Below are 20,841 nucleotides of genomic sequence, written 5' to 3' on the forward strand. Positions count from 1 at the left end.
ATGCAGGCAGAACATTGGCCGCTATAGGAAGACAAGTAGTTATAGAAGGTATGCCGAGTTGCTGGTTATGTCATCTGCCAAGACCGACGCGAAGCTGCGACAACTCGTATTCGGCAACAACAAACAAAGCGTACTTGGGTCCTATGCAACGAGAGTCAACCATCGCCGGATAGCACTTCTACCACCAACAGCCGGCTCAATGGAATACGCTACGCTCGAGGCGCGTCTGGCGACGTTTGAAAAGCCATCGAAGCGCTCAAAATTGGGGTGGCCTCACAAAACACCTACACCAGAAGAACTCGCCAAAGCAGGCTTCTACTTCAAACCGTCCAGCTCCAGCAATGATAACACCATATGCTTCTTATGTGAACGAGCTCTTGGTGGATGGGAACCCGACGATGATCCAGTCCAAGAACACCTCAAGCACTCGAACGATTGCGGCTGGGCTACGTTGATGAACATTGGACAGGATGCCGCCTGGGACACGAATGACATGGAAGACCCGACAGGGCCACAGATCACGGACGCGCGGAGGAGTACGTTTGCTTTGGGGTGGCCACATGAATCCAAGCGCGGATGGACATGCAAAGTTGAGAAGATGGTGGAAGCAGGCTGGCACTATGCGCCCACGCCAGAGAGTGACGACTTTGTCAGCTGCGTGTATTGCAAGTTGTCTCTAGATGGGTGGGAACCAAAGGACAACCCTTTCGACGAGCATTACCGCCGCTCTCCTGAGTGTCCGTTCTTCCACTTTGCCGGCACCACGGCGCCATCAAAACGGCCAAAGGCCAAGAAAGGTCGCGCATCAAGAACATCTCGGACATCCAAAGCCTCGACAAGATTATCCACTCAGTCTAATTCAACAATGCTATCAGAAGTTGAGCACAGCATCGACATACCGGAGTTCGAAGAATCCATTGATGCAAGTGAGATGTCGGTCATGTCAACAATGTCCACGGCTTCGACTGCCACGACGAAAGGTAAACGGAAAGGAGCTGGAGGCCGAGCGAAGACTACAAAGATCAAAAAGACCAAGACCACACGGTCGACAAGGGTGAAGAAAGGACAGCCTGAGCCAGAACCAGGGCCGGAACTCGACCTAGGGGCTGAACCAGTCAAGGCAGAAGAACCAGAACATCCAGGAGAACTCATGGAAGATCAGAAATCCACAAAGGCCGAAAGTATGGAAGAACGGCCCTCTCCACCTTCGCAACAGCAGGGAATACCCAGCCCACCGGCAGAGGTCGCATACCCAAGTATACCAGACAGTCCAGGCGCGCCGGATGAAATGAAACTAAGTCCTGTTGGCGCGCCTCCGCAGACCTCACCAACACCTGTTAAAGCGCGTCGTCGGGCCTCTGCACGGAGTTCAACAGTGACACCCAAGGCGACGATGTCGACAGCCAAATCGAAAAGCACGAGGTCAACAGCGACTCCCAAAGCCACCAGCACCTTGAAACCCAAACTTGAACCCAAATTTGAACCCCAGCCCGAAGCCACATCCACTCACTCTCCGACACCTCAAAGTCCAACTCCTCCATCAGACATCGAAAATGCACCTCCCAGCGCCCGGCCCGCATCCGCCCGACCTCCTGTACCTCCGGCACGAACCCAAACGCAGACTCAGATCATTCCTCTCGCCATCTCTTCGCCCGGCGCGCCAGCTCCAGCATGGGACCCCGCCGATGTCGAACTCATCTTCCAATCAAGCACGCCCCAACCAGTGGACATACTCGCCCTTACGGGTGGCAGATTATCGACACCGGAGAAATCCATGACGGTCCAGGAGTGGATTGGACATCTTGCCGAACAGGCAGAAGTGGGATTGCGGGCCGAAGCGGAGCGCGTGGTGGGGATCTTCGAACGAGAAGGACAGCGGGCAATGGGTGTTTTGGAGAGCATTGTCTGTGTATGAAGACTACCTTTTTGTCCTAGATCAGGGTGCTACTTTCGAGGTTTGGCTCTTGTAATGCGAAATGGCAATGATGTTGGGCAAGCTTTTTCTTGAGGCGGGAATGCATCTTACGAGCAACGAAGGCAGTGGATGAGTGGGCGGGCTATTAGAGGTTTACTGACTACGTCAGGGATTGCAATGTGCTTGGATGGACTCACACATGCAAGTTTTTGGAGGGTTGGATAGCGTGATACGGAGCAAGGCGTTTAAGGGAGGAAGGATACGCTGCCGGTCACCATTGTGTAGCACTTTGATTTGGTCCTCTGAATCGGATTGTTGGATTCTTATGTTAGCACATAAATGTTGGTGCCTATCGAGCCCGACGTTCGCCCAAAATCTGCCGATAGGGGCTCTTCCGCGTGACGGGTAGCCACCCTCCCAGCGTGTTCAATATCCTCCTGAACATCTTGAATACTATACCATCTGAGCATGGCGTCTCAAACGAGGGGAGCACCCGAGAGCCCACCCACAGCATTGGATCGCTAGATATCACAGCCCGTTCGCAACGAGCACTTCGTCTCAATCCGCCAGGCACTATCGAAGTTGCAACTTTGATCGTACCTCGGGAATGCATCGTCCTTTCACTTACACGGCAATGTCAGCGCCAACGACATCCCGCTCTTCAATCAACTGGTGCTTCGGTTTCGAGCTGGTCCCGGCCAAAGCGGCATCAAGGCTTCGGAAACTCTCAAGTTCCTGCATCTTGGCTGCAGGATCGCGTCAGCATCAATAAAAGAAGTCGCTCGTTAGGTGGACGAGATATCAGGCAGGTCGGGGGCAAACACAAACTCACCATCGCTGACAGGGCTTGTGGTGAAAATGGCCTTCTCCCGCTCCCCAAGGCTGGGGTAGATGCCCTCACTGATGAGCATCTCGGCCAACACTCGTTTGTTGGTGTTGGCGTCTTGGCCTTGGCCGGCTAGTTCTTCACGGGCCTGCTCCAGACACTCATGGTAGTAGCTGGCGTGGTTGATGTTGCAGACTTGATCCCAGCTTTCGGATTTATGGATAGGGCAGAAATAGCGCGAGCAGAGAAGACAGGCCTCGAGGAATTTCGTTGTCGGCGAGAAGTCGCCGGGATTCTGTTCGTCGCAGAGGTAACAGGACTTGACGAGGACGGGTTTCTGGGGCCTTTCTTTCGGGGGGTTGGCTTCTGCTGACAGAGCAGTCGAGGGCGGCTGGCGGGGTGCGGACACTGTCGAAGTCGGGGCTCCTGGAGTATTGATGACAATAGTGGGAGGAGGCGGCGCTGCAGAGGACATATTCAAGGATCGGACTGACTAGAAGTCTTTGGATGCGTAGGTCCCGTGGGGTTGTTGTAGGGGAGGGATCAAGCACAAGCAGCAACGTAGACAGAATGATGGAAAATATAGAGATATGAGGTGGTCAGTGGAGGGCTAAGGAGGCCTTATGGGTATATCATGTAGCCACGGATGCTCGAGAAGGGTATCTACGCACGGTCGTGATCTTACAGCAGATCAGGAACCCTCGAATTCTAGCGCAGTTGGTAGGGGATACAGACACGAGACGGAGTCGGCCAGAGCAGCCCTCCTCGATTTGGGTTTCGACTGGGCGACAAGCATGAAGAAGCGCTCCCCAAACCAAGTCGTGGACGAGGGATTCAGCTTCGTAAGAGTCGCCCTTGTAAGTCGTATCCCCGCGAAGTGCAATGACTGGCTGGCGACGAATGTGGCTTGCCAAGTGGCCCTTTCACGTTTCGTGGTCAAGGGGCCAGGACGTCGCAAGGAGGACAAACCGGTCCTGGGCCAAACCAGACGGGCGTGCTATGGTATGGATTCTCGGGGCATCGTGTAGTAGCTGACATGCGGTGAAGCAGGATCGTCAGGGTCTTGAAGAAAGGCTCAAGCCATGCAATGGTCCGCGCGGTCTCCACGAGGATCTGATTGTTTCAGTTTTCATGCTGTTGAAGAAGCTTTGGCTTGAAGGGGAGCAGCAAGTCATCGTCGTCGTCATCATCATCATCGTCGTCGAACCAAGTAAAGCTCTCACTGCCTGCTTGTGCTTCAGAGAGCGAAGTTCAATACAGATGAAAGATGGCTGTTCAAGTTGTCTGCGGCGCAGGCAAAGACGCGCAAGGGACGCTGCGGCGATGTGCCATAGTAGTGGTACTAGTACCAAGGTAGTAGCTAGTACAGAGCTAGTGCAGTGGGGTGTGACGGAGATCGGGATATCGGTGCTTCCGACCGCCGTGATATCATATCATATTGCCAACTTCAGTCCAAGTTGGCGACAACATCCATTCTCCCATTCACCATTTCTAGGCTCTCAGAGGCCACAGGGAATCCCTACCAACCTCTAGTTCTCAAGTACTACTATCATACACAATCCACTCTGTGCTGACGTCGATGGGCATCGTTGATTGTCAGGGACATTCTAGCTGACCAGGTGGTATGCTTGGTAGATGCATCTGGCTCGCTCGACGCCCTGATTCCCATAGGATGATGTTGAAGAGAACAGGATTGGGATAATGCTGTGTCCAACAGAAGCCTACAAGGCAACTTCTAGTCTGTGCCGCCCCATGGAGGCTTCGACGAAAACCTCGCAAGGGTTCACATCTTCTCACACACCGTAATGAAGGGCGAGTGCACGCCTGGTAAAGAAGTCAGTGCCTGCTCCGAAAGTCCAGGAGCCAACCTGGCGTTACTCACCACTCATGAACAATCTTCCAGTCAGGGCATCATGAATCACGGTCGTCATGCTAGGCAACACCTCGCCCGTGGCATCTTCAATGACTTTCGTAAGCTCATACTGATACTTCTCCTTGACGTCCCTGTTCAGCCTCCTCACACGCCAGACAGTTGCAGGAGCTGGAGGGGTGTTTAATGGATCATCAAAGCCAGTCATCCCCTTGAGCACCTTGGGCATAGCCGCTGCAAAGATATCGCCGTTGGCATCCTCGGAGAGATTGTCAATGGGGTAATTGAGGTCAATATAATGGACCTTCTTCAATGTACCGTCCGAGCTGGGTTGATACACGGTTATCCCTCCCACAGCGGCGCTGGGGACGTACAGCAGCCCATCCGATCCGAGGTGGAGGCCATTGGGGAATCTGAGTCCCGAAGCCACTCGCTTACAGACTCCATCTGCCGAGCAATAGGAGACGTCGCCTGTGGCGAGGACCGGGGACAGATGGTGTTGCTAGAGAAAGTGAACAAGGAGAAGGTCAGCTGCTTCAGTACGAAAGTCTCCTCGAGGTAAGGGGTGAAGAAAGAGTCCTGGAAATACCCAGGTATACCAGAAACCCAGAGCCCGTGGAATACATACCCAACCGACCTTATGCGCACCGTGGTCATTGGTGAAAAAGAACCCTCCACTGCCATTCTTAGTTACAGCGATGTTGTTCGGTGTTGCGATTTGGGGATCCGCAAAGGTTTTGATATGCTTCATGCTATCCGTGTCTGGTTTGGTCGTGAATACGTCGATGGTAAGATTCGGTCCCACAACAGCATTGTCAAGCAATTCCCCGGTTTCGACATCGACAGATGGCCGCGCATTGACTAGCCACAGCAGGATCTCCAAGCCGTCCTCGGAAGGTAAACTGGTCCCAGTTATGCCCACGACGTGGATGCGCCCGTCGCCCTGTACACCTGAGAACCCGGGTGTTTCGAGCACACGGTAAGTAAAGCCCCCTTCACTCGTGGGGTTGTCGATGTTCAAAGCCACAACATGGTCGTGCAGTGCTCGACCGGACGCGTTCAGGCGGTGGATACTGGCGCAAAAACGAAATCAGTATCTCTCTCAATACATAACAATACCCAGAATTACAACAACAACGTTGGGAGAATCGAATAGCTACATGCACTGATTAATAGGTGCTCCCGCATGACGGGTCATGTGGACATTGGTTCTGCTCGCAGCAAAATCCTGTGGCAACTGTGCTTGAACGGCTCGCGTGCCAAAGTCAGGATGAACAAGTAGAAAGTAGTACATCTAGATCCTTTGGCGAGGTTCAATGCAACACCAGTGATATCCCCTGTGTAAGTAGACATCCTCGTGGGCGAGTTCGACGTGGAGGACGCCTTGGGGGTCAGCAACAGAATCACCTACTTTGGCATCCAGTCCCTTCTGGCGACAGGGTCTGAGCACGCCAGAAACAACGTCCTCGACGCCTCGTCCAGCCACATATCCTCGCATGCCTGGATATTGGGGTCGCCGTGGATGCGATGGCATTTATACGGGAAGTCTGAAACGGACTGGAGGGTGCGACCCAATCCCATCGTGGCGAACAGAACATCGCGCAGGAGAGTTTGGTATAGCAGAGCCACAAAGGCGGAGAGCAGCGAGAAGATGATGAGTTTGGAGGGCATCGTGCCAGATGTTGAACTGCGCTTCCGAGGTCAACAGTCCGACACCACACCACGGTCTTCCTGGATTCTTGACCAATCCTGCTACCTATACTATGACTTTGGCTGCTGAAGGGAGTCTTCGTTTCGTGGTCCAGAATTCGACGGTTGAGATGAATGAGCAACAAGGCGCGTCAGCCTAGGTTGTATACAGGCAGATGATTAGTACGGTACCTATATTATATCGGTAATGTTAATAATGTAGGGTTGGGCGTCGATGAAGTTAAGTTCTTGCTTGCCTCGGCAATGCGGCCGCGACCAACCGATCGAAGCACTCCCAGGTCCGTAACAGGGAGCTCTTAACGTGTTGTTTCAACTTGGTGCGTCGTCCACTGAGTCGGCAGCTGGATATGTCTTCGCACATAGGCACCATCAACAATTTCAGGCACAGTATGTCTACCTCACCACCTATTATCCGTATATAAGGTATGCAGGTAGACGGTTATACAGACCCCACTCCAGTCCCCCTTTGGGTTGTGGATCGTACAGAGTAGATCTTGGATATGGGAGTAATATACACACAACGACGAACGGCCATACCGAGGGCGTCATATACAGGGGAAACCACTTCAGTAGATACTGTGGCATCTTGCAGTCGCAGTCTACTCATGCGTCCATATTGGGTGTTCCTCCTTGGCTTGAGGACCCGGAAATGACTCGCCGCCTCAGTTGGAGCGTTGGATTGAGGCCGCAGTGAAGGTGGTGCACAAATAATATGATAATACGAGATTGGGAAAGTGGTCGGATGAAAGGGAGCAGACAGAGGCCGGAAAAGGGGAAGATGGGTGAGCATTGGATGTATATCTTTTCATTCATCATCAAACACACTCTGCAAACACGGAAGTCAATCCATAGTATATCATCATGCTCAGTGCGCTCATTGCAAATATTCATCACCGACCTCTTGGGCCATGACATCGAACATAGGCTTCGCGCCGAACCAACCAGCTCGCGGTGTGCCGACGCTCTTGTATGTGAACTGGGCATCTTCTTCGTCGATCTTGATGGTCTCGCCTCCTCGACCAGCGGCTGCCGCGTCGGCCATGAGCTGCGTGCGGCAGCACTTTTCAAGAGAGACGAACCAGAAGACGGCGGCTTCAATGGTCTGGCCGACCGTCAATAGGCCGTGGTTCTGTAGCAGACAGGCCTTTTTGTTTCCAATGGCGCGCGCAATATTCTCGCCCTCTTCCTTGGCCAGCACGATACCCTTGAACGAGTTGTACACGGCCAGGTCGTTATAAAAGGCACAGCTGTCTTGGGTCGTAATGTCGATGGGCCGCCCGAGCGTACAGAAAGTTCGGCCGTAGATACTGTGGGAGTGGGCTGCGCAGAGGACATCTGGTCGAGCGCTGTGGACGGCTGCGTGGATCATATATGCTGCGGTATTGAGAAGGCGGTTTGGCCCGCCGTCGACGACCTTGCCGTCATGGTCCACGAGAATCAAGTCCGACCGCTTGATCTGGCTGAATGCTAGACCGAATGGGTTGACCCAGAACTTGTGCGGATCGACCGGGTCCCGTAGTGTGATATGGCCGGCCACACCCTCGTCGAAGCCGTATTTGCCAAACAAACGGAAGGCCAGTGCCAGGCGGCCCTTGAGGTATTCTCGTGCCTCATACTTGTCTGTGAAGCGTGGCGGACTGGGAAATATCTGCATTTGTCCTCCGGCTTCGCCCTGCTTCAACGAAGGTTCCAGGGGGGCAGTATCCTCCGCTTCGGCATCGGCAGTGTCGAAGCCCTTGGAGGGGGTTGTCGATGTCTCCGTGTATGTAGCCGACGGTGGTGCCATGATGAGGGTATGAGGGTTCGTATCTTGTGGTCAGTGTATATTTGTGAAGTAGATATCCGATGGATGATTTTGAAACCGTTGTCACAGGAAATTGGGGCAAAGATGAGGGAGGCCCGAGGCAATGAGGGAGGGGAAATGTCCGTGATATACTCTGTACGTACTCCAACTATTCCGTATTGACTGCTCGTCCATTGGATGGCCGAACTAGGAAGGGGAAGTGCGGACAGTGACGATTGAGATACGGACGAATAGAGACATGCGACCCACTCGGGTTTTGGCCGATAGATGCCATCCGGGCTATTATTGTGTTACGAGCGTTAGGTAGCATTTCATCATTGACCATCTTTGGCTGCGCCATTGGCTGTCCTCGCGATTGACAAGCCCAGACCACGAATGAGAGAGAGAGAAGGAGGGAGAAAAGCGCGGATATCGCTTCGTGAGGTTCGCAGGCAGAGCGGAAGTCGGCAAGGATGAGTTCCTCTTTATTGCGGTGATCGATAAAGGGCTTGAAGGGCAGATAGAGGATGTCCGCTCATCTGCGCGAACGGAGGCATGTTGATGCGGCGACCGAGATTGATAGCATGCCCCATAACTTCAACTTCCTGATAGCGAAGCACATACTGCGTACAAGTAGATAAGCAACCACAACCCTGACGCATATCACCCGCCCTGCGTCGACACATTCCAACGTCTATCTTGGATTATCTATCATCAACTGGATTGGAGTTTTCATGGCCGCTACCATGGCTCTGTACGGTAGTAGGAGACTCAAATGTGGGAAAGGCGAACACACCTGGTGCAATAACCGTCGCGCACCTTCGTCAAACAGAGGCCAGAAGATTCAAACCACGCTGCTTTAAGCTTGAGTCAATTAGCAAACGACCATACCCGGAAGCATGCTAGCGTGTCCAAGTAGCATGCAGATCTGGACCAGTTGCAGTGGAGCTGATAGTGCCGTGAGACCCACTGAGGATGCGCATTCCTAAGACCCTGGTAGGAAATTTTGGATGGAAAGAATAGCAGGCAAGTTCACTCAGTTTCATTCAGGCTTTCATCTCAACACTCCTCTAACATACCCATCACCCTTCTTGTCGTTCATTTCAATTCGTTGATCTTATTGCTTGTCTGCGAAGCTGTCTCTCATTCCCTGCTTCGGTCAGTTTTCCACCGAGTCTTTTGCCTGAAACACAGTCAACATGTACGGTGCAGCCCGACAGGGGCGTCTGGTTCTACGAACCCTACGATCCATTCCCTCCGCTTCCCTATCCTCCCCTCTGGTCCGAACGTTGCCCTCGAATACTCGAATCGTTCCTACTCAATCTATCCGAGTCAGCCTTTTCTCATCCACGTCCAAATATGGCCAACAACATGCCGCCGCCGAAGACATGGGGGCAGAAGACCTCTCCCATGTGCACCGTGAATTCAGCAAATTTTCCGAGCTAGCCGACGCTGGAATCCTCGATCAGAGAATCGTCAATACGTTGTCCAACAGGATGGGCATACAAACCATGACAGAAGTCCAGCGCATGACCATCAATGAATGCTTGGACGGCTCAGATGTGGTTGCGCAGGCCAGGACCGGCACTGGCAAGACTCTAGCCTTTTTGACACCGATCGTCCAGAGATTACTCAGAGAGCCTAATTTCAACACCCGCAGGGCTTCCATAGGCGATACGAGAGCACTCATCATCTCCCCAACACGTGAACTGGCCGAACAGATTGCCGATGAGGCGAGAAAGATTGTTTCCGGAACCGGGGTCCAAGTACAGACAGCTGTAGGCGGCACTCAAAAGAAATACCACTTGAAGCTGATGCAGCGAATGGGCTGCCACATCCTGGTTGGGACACCCGGCAGAGTCAAGGACCTCGTGTCCGACCCGGACAGTGGTGTGAGTCTCGACAACATCCAAACCTTTGTTCTGGATGAGGCCGATCGACTGCTCGACATCGGTTTCGCGCCAGACATTGAGGAAATCCAAAGCTATATGCCTCCACGAGAAATGAAGGATCGACAGACTCTCATGTTCTCCGCCACCATGCCCCGAACTGTTGTTGGGTTGGTCAAACAGACCATGAAGCCGGACTTCAAGTTTGTTCGAACTATCGACCCCAACGAGGCCGCCACCCACGAGTCAGTGCCGCAGAAGGTGGTCTACCTGCCTGGCATGGAAAATCAGCTGCCAGTCATTGCCGAGATCGCCTACAAGGCTGTTCAAGCCCACAAAGCGGACCCGACCAACAACCCACCTTTCAAAGCCATTGTCTTCCTCTCCACCATCAACGAAGTGAAAATGGCACATGAAGTGTTGAGAAACATGCGCGAACCTGGTACCAAGGGCGGATTGTTCGCACCTCATCCCCTGGCGCCGTGCAAGATCTACGAGATGTCTTCCAGACTGACCCAAGCCGAGCGAACGAGGAATTCACAGGCATTCCGACACGCCGAAAGTGCCATCCTGGTGTCCTCGGACGTAGCCGCTCGCGGCATGGATTTCCCGAACGTGACACATGTCATTCAGGTGGGCCCGCCCAAGAAACTGGAAGACTACATCCATCGAATCGGCCGAACTGGGCGTGCTGGTAAGCCAGGAGAGGGCTGGCTCATTCTCCAGGACGACGAACGGAACGAATTCAGACAGCTGGTGCGCGACATCCACGCCCACAACATTTCGGAAGACACCACGCTGGAGACTGCCACGTTGGACATGACCCAACCTACGCAGCTGTCCGCCGAAACGGGCAAGATCATGCAGATGGTCGAGTCTGGGATCAGGGCCGTCCCTATGGGTGACAAGGCAAAGGCTTATACCAGCATTCTGGCCTCATTGGTCCAGTCCAGCGTCAGGAGGCCGAAACAGGCCGTGGTCGACATGGCGAACAATCTTGCCAAATTCGGATACGGTCTGGAGCGTCCACCGCGTGTGTCGCCCACTCTGGCCTCCAAGCTCGGCTTCTCCGGCGTCCGAGGTCTTGAGTATGGTGGCGGTGATTTCGAAGGCTCGGGCTCGGGCTCGGGCTCGGGCTCCTCGGGCTTCCGCGGTGGTAACGACCGATCAGGCTCCGGCTTCCGAGGCAACGGACGGAGAGATTCGTTCGGATCCAACCGCGGCTCGTTCGATCGCGGTGGTCGCGGACAATCTGATCGAAGGCAAGACTTCGACCGCGATTCCAGATTCAACCGACGTGGGGACTCTGATGCCCGTGGCGACCAAGGTTCTCGGTGGTAGGCCAGAACGGTCACGATCAATGAAACGATATCCCGACGTCCGGAGCGTCTTCGAAGCTGGATAAGGCATTCGCGCAAAGCTCAGTTGGGCCGAAGCCAGGCGTTATTAGACAACATTGATCGTCATACACGCGAGGTACTCAGCGCGATGATTTGTCTTCTCAATCTATTCATGTCAGCGCCGACATCCCATCGCCGGATCTCTGCGCCACATGTTTCATGACGGCTAGTGGAATCCTCAACGACCGAAAATAATCGAAAAAGCGGCTTGGGTGGCCACATGTACATTATAGATGGCGTTTTAGGAGCCACAATGTTACCCGGCGATGGTTTGGGCCTATGTCGTCTCACCTCAGCGCACTCGGAATGCCGCGACCAGATGACAGCTATGTGGCCTTCAATGGGCCGATCCCGGAAAGCAACGCACTGGGTCGAAGAAGACGAATGACGCCTGAATTTCCTCCAAGATCAAAAGTCCCATTTGTCTTATGCCAAGCCATTGGACGGAAATATACCCTACTACTTCTAGTGTTTGGCGGGCTCGGCGTTTGGCGGACAGTGATGTGTGAAAACAGATGGTGGCATTGTATTTCTAGCAAACCGATGAGGGACAAGACGGTAGACACGGGATAGTCCGAGTGGGTTGCCTGGCATGCCGGGCTCGAAAATTGTTTGATAACGACTCTACTTTTGGGATGGGCCGCTAGCATACCATAAAGCAGGCGCAGAAATGAACTCAAAGATTCTCCTCTTCAACCGTCATTGTAGCATAGAGTTATTTTTATTGTTTCACGTTCTCGTCACGCATTGCACTTTGGCATGCCGAGATTCCGATCGAGGCTAGACCAGCGCCGATAGTTATCAATCAATGTCCCTGGCCACACCTCAATGCCAGCCCTGGGAACTGGGATGATTTCTCTCAATGGCTACTTCTCCATTGTTTCATTTCCTCTTCGCTGATCTCTCTGAGATCGTTGACATGTGCCACATCGCCGGTGATCGCGCCCTTGACCATCTCCACGCCTCTTCCCAGGAAGGTACCCTTGGCGACGGCGTAGGTGGCCGTGACGGCTTTGACCTTGATGATACCGATGCGAGGGTCGTTCTCACTGCCGTCATGCGTGCCGTCACCAAGGTCACCCAGCCACGTCTTCAACGTCGGGGTATAGTACTGCTTCACCAGGCTGCGGTCATCGCTGACGTTGGCCGTGCCGGAAATGGAAGCCCACGAGCCAGAACTGTCGAGGAAGGCGATGTTGACGTGGGAATCAGAGTCGAGGTCCGAGGTCTTGCCAGAGTGAGTGTTGGTGTGGAAGATGAGGTCGATGCCACCAGATGCCTTGTATGGAGTGAGTCAGGTCAGCCAACGTGTCACCATTTGCTTGGGTAAGAAATGGAAGTGATCGCTTTCGTACCTGTGCAGCCAACGCCATGCAGCGAGAAACAAGCAGTCCCGAGTCTGCAATGCGGGTGGTCATCATGCCAAACTTGGAGGACTTGACGAAGGCATTGAGCTCGGTGATCTTCTCTTCGAGGCCGGGCTCATCCTTGTTCTTGGCCTTGTATCTGGTTTCAATTGTATGTCAGAACTCGAAAAGGTCTTGTTGTGTGTCCCGCCTGAGAGAGAGAGCGGGACGTCATAAGGAATAGGTTGGGGGAAAGACATACGGGTCAGCGGGCTGCGAAGAAGTCATGGTGGCAGTGTTCTTGAGTCGATGTGGTACTCCCGAGATGGACTCGAATGAAAGGTCAGGTAGTATGGGTGTCAATTGAAGGTGATGGTAGAGGAGAAGTCAGGGAGATACAGAGGGGAAGAGTAAATTGAGATCTCGCGAGTCTTAGTTGTAAGTCAGGTGAAGGCACGGCCTGCAGTTATGAGAGGAGTGACGTCGACAATTGCAGTCACGATCAGGTACCTGAAGACAGGTCACCGAGGAGGAGGGGGAGGATGTTCATTGGAAGTGTATGACACTGGTCTTAGAGTTCATTTTAGTGCTAGTAGTTGAGAGTAGGTACCTAATGGTAGACCTTCAAAGCTCTGCTTCTCCAACAATGGTGAGGGAGAGGCTCATCGCTTAGAACGGGGTACATGGTGACCGCGGTACAAAGGAGGTGGTGGTTGTTGAGCCACTGCACTTCGTGGAGACTGCGTCATGACAGTCCTTGAGTGGGCAACCCGGAGTCATATTTGTTTTCATTCGTATCTGCATAGGTATCTACCATAGTTGAGAGGTGTACAGAAGTCCATCACTACCAGCCTCCAGTGCGGTATCAGAGTAGTCGATCGAGAATTGATCATCGGTTTCTTCGTGCCCTGTTGAAGCTGGTGGTTCTTCATCTCTCGTCGGTTGTTGTCGACGAGGCTGCGGAGCATCATCTCCACTTCAGATTCATCCTGACGTCACCGCTTTAGTCGTACGACCATCAACCGATTGACGCCGATTTGCATGGAGGTACCTACGAGTGACACGAGCGTCGGTATCATAAGCATTACTTTTTTACTAATAAGTGGTACTGGTATGAGTAACCCTTTGTAGTATTTACCTTAGGACATGGTTGCATTGATGTGGTTGACAATTTGGACCCTACTAAAGCCTTATGACCACGGCAGCAATGCAGAGACCCGGACGCCAAATCCTGGTACCCTTCTGGCACCGTTTCCTCACTCATCCAGAGGGCAAGACACTTGTATACAGTCTCCTCATGTCCCGCATGGATCTTGGATAGACCTGGGACTTGATCGCATCAGCAGCTCGGCATTTCCGCGGCAAAGGAGCCGGACTGATTAATCCTGTCCAAGTATTGGTGATGACTCTGTACTGTTGTGTCGCGAGCAGGTTCGCTGTGGACGTCGCACATAGTCTTGCGAGTTGTTGTCATCCGCAAGTAACCAGTACTCTTGATGATATTCATACCAAAATGAGATGCATTGTAGTGCGGTGGACTGCTCGAGCTCCGGCTCCGTGTCCTTCGAGATTGGGGTGCATCGGACCGCACTTCTGCAACCGCCACCTTTGCCAAATGCTCGTAGCAGAATAGAAAGTGCCCACTGGAGGGCTGGACACTGACATTGGAGCTCGATCGATATAGCGTCCCCCGAAATCATCGCTGAAGAGGGTTGCGATGGTGAAAAACACCGAGTAAGTGGGCAATCCTGACACTTGCTCAGGTGTCATTGTTGAGTCCCTCTGAGCCCGCGGTCCATCACACGGCGCATCTCCCATCGTACTAGTATGTTAGAGTGTTGGCTGACCGAGCGAGGCTTGATTGCATGAATGCTTGTTAACACCATTCAAGAAGCCACCATGAATGATGTCGACGTGTAGCTTCTGGGTGCAATTCCGCCTGTTCAGACAGTTCGATATAGCATGACCAAAACGTAGACCATCAACGAATAATGCCCAGTCGACCTTCCCATTCATCCTCCTTCTTGATGCCATTCTCTCCTCCACCTCTCCTGCGTTTCTCATTTCTCTTACGTCTCTTCTCTTCTCTCTCAGCAGCGTCCAGTTCTTCGGCCTTCTTGATCCTGGCCTGTATGTCGACCTCACCAAGCATCTTGTCCTCTTCTTCTTGCTGTCTCTTGCGTGCTTTGAGCATCTCTAACCTATCCCTGACGTCTTGCAGGGTCGCCCGTTTTACCTCGCCCGATTGGCCAGTGTTGAAGAGATGCTGCTTCGAGTTGAGATGTTCGATGTATTGTACGTTGTCTTTGTAGGTCAAGTCACAAGCCTCGCAGTAGAACCCAGCGCCCTTTCCTCGTTTTCCAACGGTCGAGCCAGCCGGGACGAGAGTGCTCTTCCCGACCATGCTCGCCACGTCCAGCCGCGAGTTTCTTGCCGACGTCGTTTCGAGCGCCGAGAAGTCGACAGGCTTGTGCCATTTCTTGCCTTCGAGTTTGGCTTCATAGCGAGCCTTGGCTTCTTCTCTGTGTTCCTCATTCTCCTTCTTTGCCTTCGCCTCGTATTCGGATTTATCCCATGTCTTTCGAAAGTCGGTATCGGAGGCGGGTGCGCCATATGCTGATTTACGTTCAGCCATCTCGTAAACCAACTGTAGGGGTACCGCAATTCGCGGAGACCTGGGAGCTGTTCAAAAGTGAATGTTTGTTTGTGAGATTGAACGGGTTCAGGCTGAGGACGATGAAGTGTGGGGGGTTGGCCGACTTTTCTGGTGCCTGCGCCAGCATTATGCGAGATGCGAGATGCGGATGCCAGCGATATGCCACTGCGGAGAACTCGAAATAAAACGGCTGCGATAACAACAGCAAATTGGGGAATTTTTACCACAAGTCGAAGCAGAACTTCCTTGTCTCCTTGCCCTTTGCGCTGGGCTCTTGCAAGATGGCTCGGAAAGACTCACCTTTTGATCTCGCGAAATGCGCCAGGCCAAATATAATCAGACTACAGCCCTACCGTTGTGCTCGGGAGTGAGTGCCATCCCCGCCTCGCATTTCCGTTCATTGACTCATAGATGCAGCGACTACAAAGATGACGGAAAGAATATCCTCCTCGACGCGAACGAGAACGCCTACGGTCCGGGATTGGCTCTAGACATGAACGGAGGCTACAAAGAACACAATGTCGAGAAACCGCAGGTTGACTTCCTGGGCCTCAACAGATATCCAGATCCGCACCAGATTGCATTGAAGGAGCGCTTTTGTCGGTTGCGAAACACGCGCACCCATACCGACAAAGACCTGCTTCCAGAGAACATGTTCTGTGGCGTTGGCTCCGACGAAGCCATTGACGCTCTCCTGCGATGCTTTTGTGTTCCGGGGAAAGACAAGATCTTGACCTGTCCTCCCACGTATGGCATGTACGCTGTGAGTGCGGACGTGAATGACGTTGAAGTGGTTCATGTGCCTCTCAATGCTGAAGATGGCTTCTCGCTACAGCCCCAACTCATCGCCGACAAGCTCTCTTCAGATCCCTCAACCAAACTGGTCTATATCTGCTCCCCGGGCAATCCTACCGGGGCGGTCATCCGGAAGGAGGATATTCGAAAAGTCCTAGAACATCCCACTTGGAATGGGGTCGTAGTGGTCGACGAGGCTTATATCGACTTTGCCCCGGAAGGCTCAAGCCTGGCAGAATGGGTTCTCGAATGGCCGAATCTGGTGGTGATGCAAACCCTGAGCAAAGCGTTCGGTCTGGCTGGGATACGGCTAGGTGTTGCTTTCAGCAGCCCGGAGATTGCAGCACTGCTTAACAACATGAAAGCACCTTATAACATATCCAGCCCAACGAGTGCGATTGCAACAGCCGCCTTGCACGACGACAACCTGGCAGTTATGCGACAGAACAGATTGAAGATACTGAAACAAAGGGACAGACTTCTTGAAGAACTCCCTAAGGTACCAGGTGTTGGACAGTTTCAAGGGGGAACAGACTCCAATTTCCTACTTGTTGAGATCCTCGACAAACCCAGGGAACAAGGCGGCCAGCCTGATAATGTCACATCTCTGGCGGTATATGAAACGATGGCGGGCCAACGTGGAGTTGTGGTGAGGTTCCGCGGGAAGGAGTATGGGTGCAAAGGATGTTTGCGCATCACCGTGGGCACGGAAAAGGAGGTGGATCGATTCCTGGAGGAGCTCAGGTCGGTTTTGCAGGAAATTTATTCTTCACGAGGCTGCCATGTGAACGGTGTTGGGAACGAAGAAAGGCGCGAGAACGAAGCAAACGGGGTGATATCATGATGCAGATGGATGATAGACACTTTAGGGAATTGGAGGGTTTACTTAGGCTAGGGGGCTTCTCGAGCCTATAACAGATGGGAAAGAGAGTGACGTCCGGGTTAGAGTTGACAGCGTATAAGCGGGAACTGCCTTGACGGCCTTGACGGCCTTGACGGTTGCCCATGGCCTAAGGAGCCTAAGGAGCCTAGTAAAGTGGCTCTCTTTTAGCCTCGCCCACCCGCGTTATGCCCAAAATCGACAGAAGTAAAGAAACACCCTTGTCAGAACATGCCAACACATCCATCCTCTGCTATTGCTTCATGAGCGATTCATGCTGTGCTTCGATATCTTTCACACGCCACGGAATATTCACTCCACGTCTCTGCCTTGAACCCTGCAGATCTAGTCTCCCTCGCCTTTTCAGCCTACTAGTAGAGCTCTGCGCAGGAACAGCCGCTAGAATCGCCCCGAGTCGACTCACGACTCCCACTCCCTGGATTCTGTGCGCCGTCCGAACCCTGCGATCACTCTTCACCATCGTCAGCGAGCGAACAGCCAGTCGCTAAACACATTGCCAGTCACATCCTACTGTTGTGTCCCCCTCCTCTGTCCTTTCGCACCTCCCATCTTCCCCGGCCATCATACACAGCTGCACCGAAGCGTTTTCTCCACGAACCCTAACCCACGTTGGTCAGTCCGTTACGCGACCAAAGTTGAATTGTCATATGGTCAAATCAAGAACGTGGAAGAAGCTCGTTTGATCGGCAGTCCTCAACTCATTTTCAACTCACTCGCCGGCCTGATCCATAAGGCGCGGATGGCCATCAGTCTTCCAATGATTATGTTGAGTGCAGGAAAGAGAACCATTTGACGGGCCGAACACAACTCTTGGATTGTCGCCTGGTCTCATCTAGCACTCTGTGACCATGGTCAAAGCGGATGTTAAACGGGACTACTATGCGGATCTGGATCTGCCTCAAACCGCGGATGGAGAGGAAATCAAGAGACAGTTCAGACTACTGGGTAAGAGAACTGGTTAGGCCACGGATCGTATGCAAAGGCTTACTCGCGCAGCAAAGCAATTCCACCCTGATCGAAATCCTGGTCGCGAGGTCGACGTCTTACCCAAATTCCAGGCAGTGCAGGCGGCACATGAGATCTTGAGCGATCCGGTAGAGAAGGCTAAATATGATGCAGCGCGAGCGAAACTGGCTGGCCGAACTTATGCGTCCGACCCGTACGGCTTCGCGCGGTCTACAAATGCCAAACCACCGACGTCAACAGCACACTTTCCCTTTCCTCCTCCTCCAAAACCCAACCAGAAGCGGCCGCCGTTCCCAAGTCCGAATCAAAGGGCGCAGACATCCAGTGGAGCGGACAAATTCAATGCCTTCGCCCGCGGAGCACCACAATCATGGGACAGGACTAGATTTGATGAGGCCAGAGCAGAAGCGGCGAGAATGTTTCCTAATATGAGACCATCACCAACGGCACCACCAGTGCCGCCCCGGACACCGCGTCAGGCTCCTACAGCGCCAAAGCCGACATCGTCGTCAGATCTTCCACATGTCCCAAACATACCTCCCCCAGGCTTTCCCGGATTGTCTCGAACTCAAAGCGCGAGAAAGCAGGGCTACACGTCTGGTGCTCATGGAGCTGATGAGGCACAGGCGCCTCGGTCTGCGTACTCCTATGTGCGTGGAGACCGTACTTCAGGCCCAACGGCGCATGGATACGTGCCGGATGATCATATGCGATCTCCTCCGGTAACTCGGGCTCGGCCTGCAGTAAGTCCCCTGCGGCACACTCGATCCTCAGACTACGACATGAGGAGTGATCCTCTTGGGGGGTCACGTCCTTCCTCAAAATACTCAGGCGTGGGCGGTGAAAGGACTGATATCCATGGAGATGGTCTACATCGTTCTACGAGCGTGCGGAACTCGCCAATCGACCCACGATGGGACGACCGGGGACCTTTCGGTAGGCCGTCTGCTCACTTCGATCCCCAGCCTCGACATCGCAGTGCCAGTCCAGGAATGAGACCGAATGGTATTCACGCCGACTTCTCGTCCGAATCATCGTCAAGCGAAGACGAAGAACTGAATATGAAAGCCAGGCCCAAGGCCGTGCCTCGATCGAGAGTGCCAGGCATGAATCCCTTTGGCAAAGTCGGCGAATCGAATCCGGGTCTGACGGGCCAATTCCCAAACACCAACTACACTAGGATTGTGGAGGATGGCCAGTACAAGAATCCCACTCCCGATTTGAGGGATCCCGCCCGAAAACCTTTCCCCGACATGACTTCCCCTGACGTCGAGACGCCGCGGTCGAACGGTGTGCACGGAAATGGAGGACATGGTGGCAACGCAGATGGACCCAAGTACGACTCCTCTCAGAACCCCCCTTACTACCCTTGGATGCGAACCTCTAGGCAATATCGTGCTACCACCCAAAGTGCCTCGTTTAATGGTGTCCCTTCGTGGGCGGTCCCGTCGACTGTCTTCCCGCAGATGACGCCTCCTCGGCCTCGGAAGCAGGAGAACGACAGGCCCCATGCTCGTTACCCTTCCATGTCTTCCCCATTACACTCGTCCAAACGTTCGTCCAAGGGAGGCGCTAACTTGAGACGCAGTCATGACCGTGGCCCTTCCAATGTGCAGACAAAGTTTTCGGCGGCGGAATGGCATGACAAGGTAACTGCCGAGGACTTCTTGCGTCCAGTAGATGCCCAGATGCGAAAGTCACCTTCCAAGTCGACGCGCGCAGGAAGTAAACCTGCAACGACACGAGGACGAGGACAGTCTCGGGGATTAGATGCAGAAAGCGGCTCTTCCTCCGATTCCGCCAGCGGCCGATCTACACGTCAACGTGACGGCACGTCGGACGAAGACAAATCAGACAAAGCGGCCGCCTTCCAACGAGGAAAGCTACCGGACGATTGGGCATCGAAGGTCAACACCGCTGCCACCCACCCACCACCTCCGCCCGCGGCCTCTCGGACCAGTCAGGAAGCTAAAGATGACCCGAGAGATCGGTATGTTGTCGTGGAGGAGGATGTCATGGATGTAGACGACACGCCTCCCTCTCATGGAACGCAGCCGACCCATGGCGCGAATCCCGTCCAGCCGGGCACAACGGACGCACCTCGCCAAACAGTAGGAAGACGGCCCACGAATGGAGGAGGGGTTGACTTGAAAGAATTCGCTCAGCAGGCGCCGTTTGCCCCAGCCTCCACGGGGTTGAAGGATTTAGGAGACATTGCCACCCATCTACCGTTTGAATCACGACCCGAGGCCAGCGTCGACACAGGCAGCAAAGCCGCTGCGAGGCTACGTGCGCTCAATCTCCCCAAGCCACCGAAGCCGGTTGTGCCGCCGGCAGTGGACCGACTGGACCAATCCAACTGGCTACAGTACGTGGACCACATGAGCGCATACATGAAGGATTGGAACCGGTTCAACGCGAAGATGATTGAGCATTTCCGAAGTCGGCAAGATCGGATCTGTGGAACCATGTCGCAGAACTGGGTCAGCATGCGTGGAGACGGGCCGGATGCGGACAGTCTGGACGACAAAGCCAGTTCCCATGAGGCGGGATATGCGGCGTACATGCAATGGCTGAAAGACGACGCTCAGTGTCGAGATTGGTGGGATCACGCGCACGAAGAACACATGAAATGTATGGAGGATCTGGGCCGCACTCGAGAGGCGACCAAGAAGAAACTTCGGACGTTTTGAAGGAACAACAGCTACAGTTGGAGAGTTGGGCTTTCTCTATCTACCGTTGTTGTACCCCTTTTTCTTGTATTCGGCGCTTGGGATGGAGCGA

General features: G+C 53.5%; 9 protein-coding genes across 9 annotated transcripts; 4 read left to right on the top strand and 5 right to left on the bottom strand.

The window, feature by feature from the left end:
- Nucleotides 1–199: 199 nt before the first annotated feature.
- Nucleotides 200–1,915, top strand: A1O1_04814 (uncharacterized protein; the record flags this gene model as incomplete). The annotated part of the gene is made up of 2 exons (XM_007725703.1): nt 200–1,395; nt 1,450–1,915. The coding sequence occupies 2 exons, from the start codon at nt 200–202 to the stop codon at nt 1,913–1,915; spliced, it is 1,662 nt and encodes a 553-aa protein (XP_007723893.1).
- Nucleotides 1,916–2,539: 624 nt separating this feature from the next.
- On the bottom strand, nt 2,540–3,216 carry A1O1_04815 (uncharacterized protein; the record flags this gene model as incomplete). The annotated part of the gene is made up of 2 exons (XM_007725704.1): nt 2,540–2,661; nt 2,748–3,216. The coding sequence occupies 2 exons, from the start codon at nt 3,214–3,216 to the stop codon at nt 2,540–2,542; spliced, it is 591 nt and encodes a 196-aa protein (XP_007723894.1).
- A 1,399-nt stretch (nt 3,217–4,615) lies between these two features.
- Nucleotides 4,616–6,282, bottom strand: A1O1_04816 (uncharacterized protein; the record flags this gene model as incomplete). Its single annotated transcript, XM_007725705.1, has 3 exons — nt 4,616–5,113; nt 5,240–5,684; nt 6,023–6,282. 3 exons carry the CDS (start codon nt 6,280–6,282, stop codon nt 4,616–4,618), a joined length of 1,203 nt encoding a protein of 400 aa, XP_007723895.1.
- Nucleotides 6,283–7,195: 913 nt separating this feature from the next.
- A1O1_04817 (uncharacterized protein) lies at nt 7,196–8,107 on the bottom strand (the record flags this gene model as incomplete). The annotated part of the gene is made up of 1 exon (XM_007725706.1): nt 7,196–8,107. The coding sequence occupies one exon, from the start codon at nt 8,105–8,107 to the stop codon at nt 7,196–7,198; it is 912 nt and encodes a 303-aa protein (XP_007723896.1).
- Nucleotides 8,108–9,303: 1,196 nt separating this feature from the next.
- A1O1_04818 (uncharacterized protein) lies at nt 9,304–11,334 on the top strand (the record flags this gene model as incomplete). The annotated part of the gene is made up of 1 exon (XM_007725707.1): nt 9,304–11,334. The coding sequence occupies one exon, from the start codon at nt 9,304–9,306 to the stop codon at nt 11,332–11,334; it is 2,031 nt and encodes a 676-aa protein (XP_007723897.1).
- A 918-nt stretch (nt 11,335–12,252) lies between these two features.
- On the bottom strand, nt 12,253–13,027 carry A1O1_04819 (uncharacterized protein; the record flags this gene model as incomplete). The annotated part of the gene is made up of 3 exons (XM_007725708.1): nt 12,253–12,672; nt 12,749–12,899; nt 13,002–13,027. The coding sequence occupies 3 exons, from the start codon at nt 13,025–13,027 to the stop codon at nt 12,253–12,255; spliced, it is 597 nt and encodes a 198-aa protein (XP_007723898.1).
- Nucleotides 13,028–14,720: 1,693 nt separating this feature from the next.
- On the bottom strand, nt 14,721–15,374 carry A1O1_04820 (uncharacterized protein; the record flags this gene model as incomplete). The annotated part of the gene is made up of 1 exon (XM_007725709.1): nt 14,721–15,374. The coding sequence occupies one exon, from the start codon at nt 15,372–15,374 to the stop codon at nt 14,721–14,723; it is 654 nt and encodes a 217-aa protein (XP_007723899.1).
- A 302-nt stretch (nt 15,375–15,676) lies between these two features.
- A1O1_04821 (histidinol-phosphate aminotransferase) lies at nt 15,677–17,034 on the top strand (the record flags this gene model as incomplete). The annotated part of the gene is made up of 2 exons (XM_007725710.1): nt 15,677–15,762; nt 15,813–17,034. The coding sequence occupies 2 exons, from the start codon at nt 15,677–15,679 to the stop codon at nt 17,032–17,034; spliced, it is 1,308 nt and encodes a 435-aa protein (XP_007723900.1).
- A 905-nt stretch (nt 17,035–17,939) lies between these two features.
- Nucleotides 17,940–20,750, top strand: A1O1_04822 (uncharacterized protein; the record flags this gene model as incomplete). Its single annotated transcript, XM_007725711.1, has 2 exons — nt 17,940–18,036; nt 18,088–20,750. The coding sequence occupies 2 exons, from the start codon at nt 17,940–17,942 to the stop codon at nt 20,748–20,750; spliced, it is 2,760 nt and encodes a 919-aa protein (XP_007723901.1).
- Nucleotides 20,751–20,841: the final 91 nt, after the last annotated feature.

Source organism: Capronia coronata, assembly GCF_000585585.1.
Source record: "Capronia coronata CBS 617.96 chromosome Unknown acBCG-supercont1.4, whole genome shotgun sequence".
Lineage (NCBI taxonomy): Eukaryota > Fungi > Ascomycota > Eurotiomycetes > Chaetothyriales > Herpotrichiellaceae > Capronia > Capronia coronata.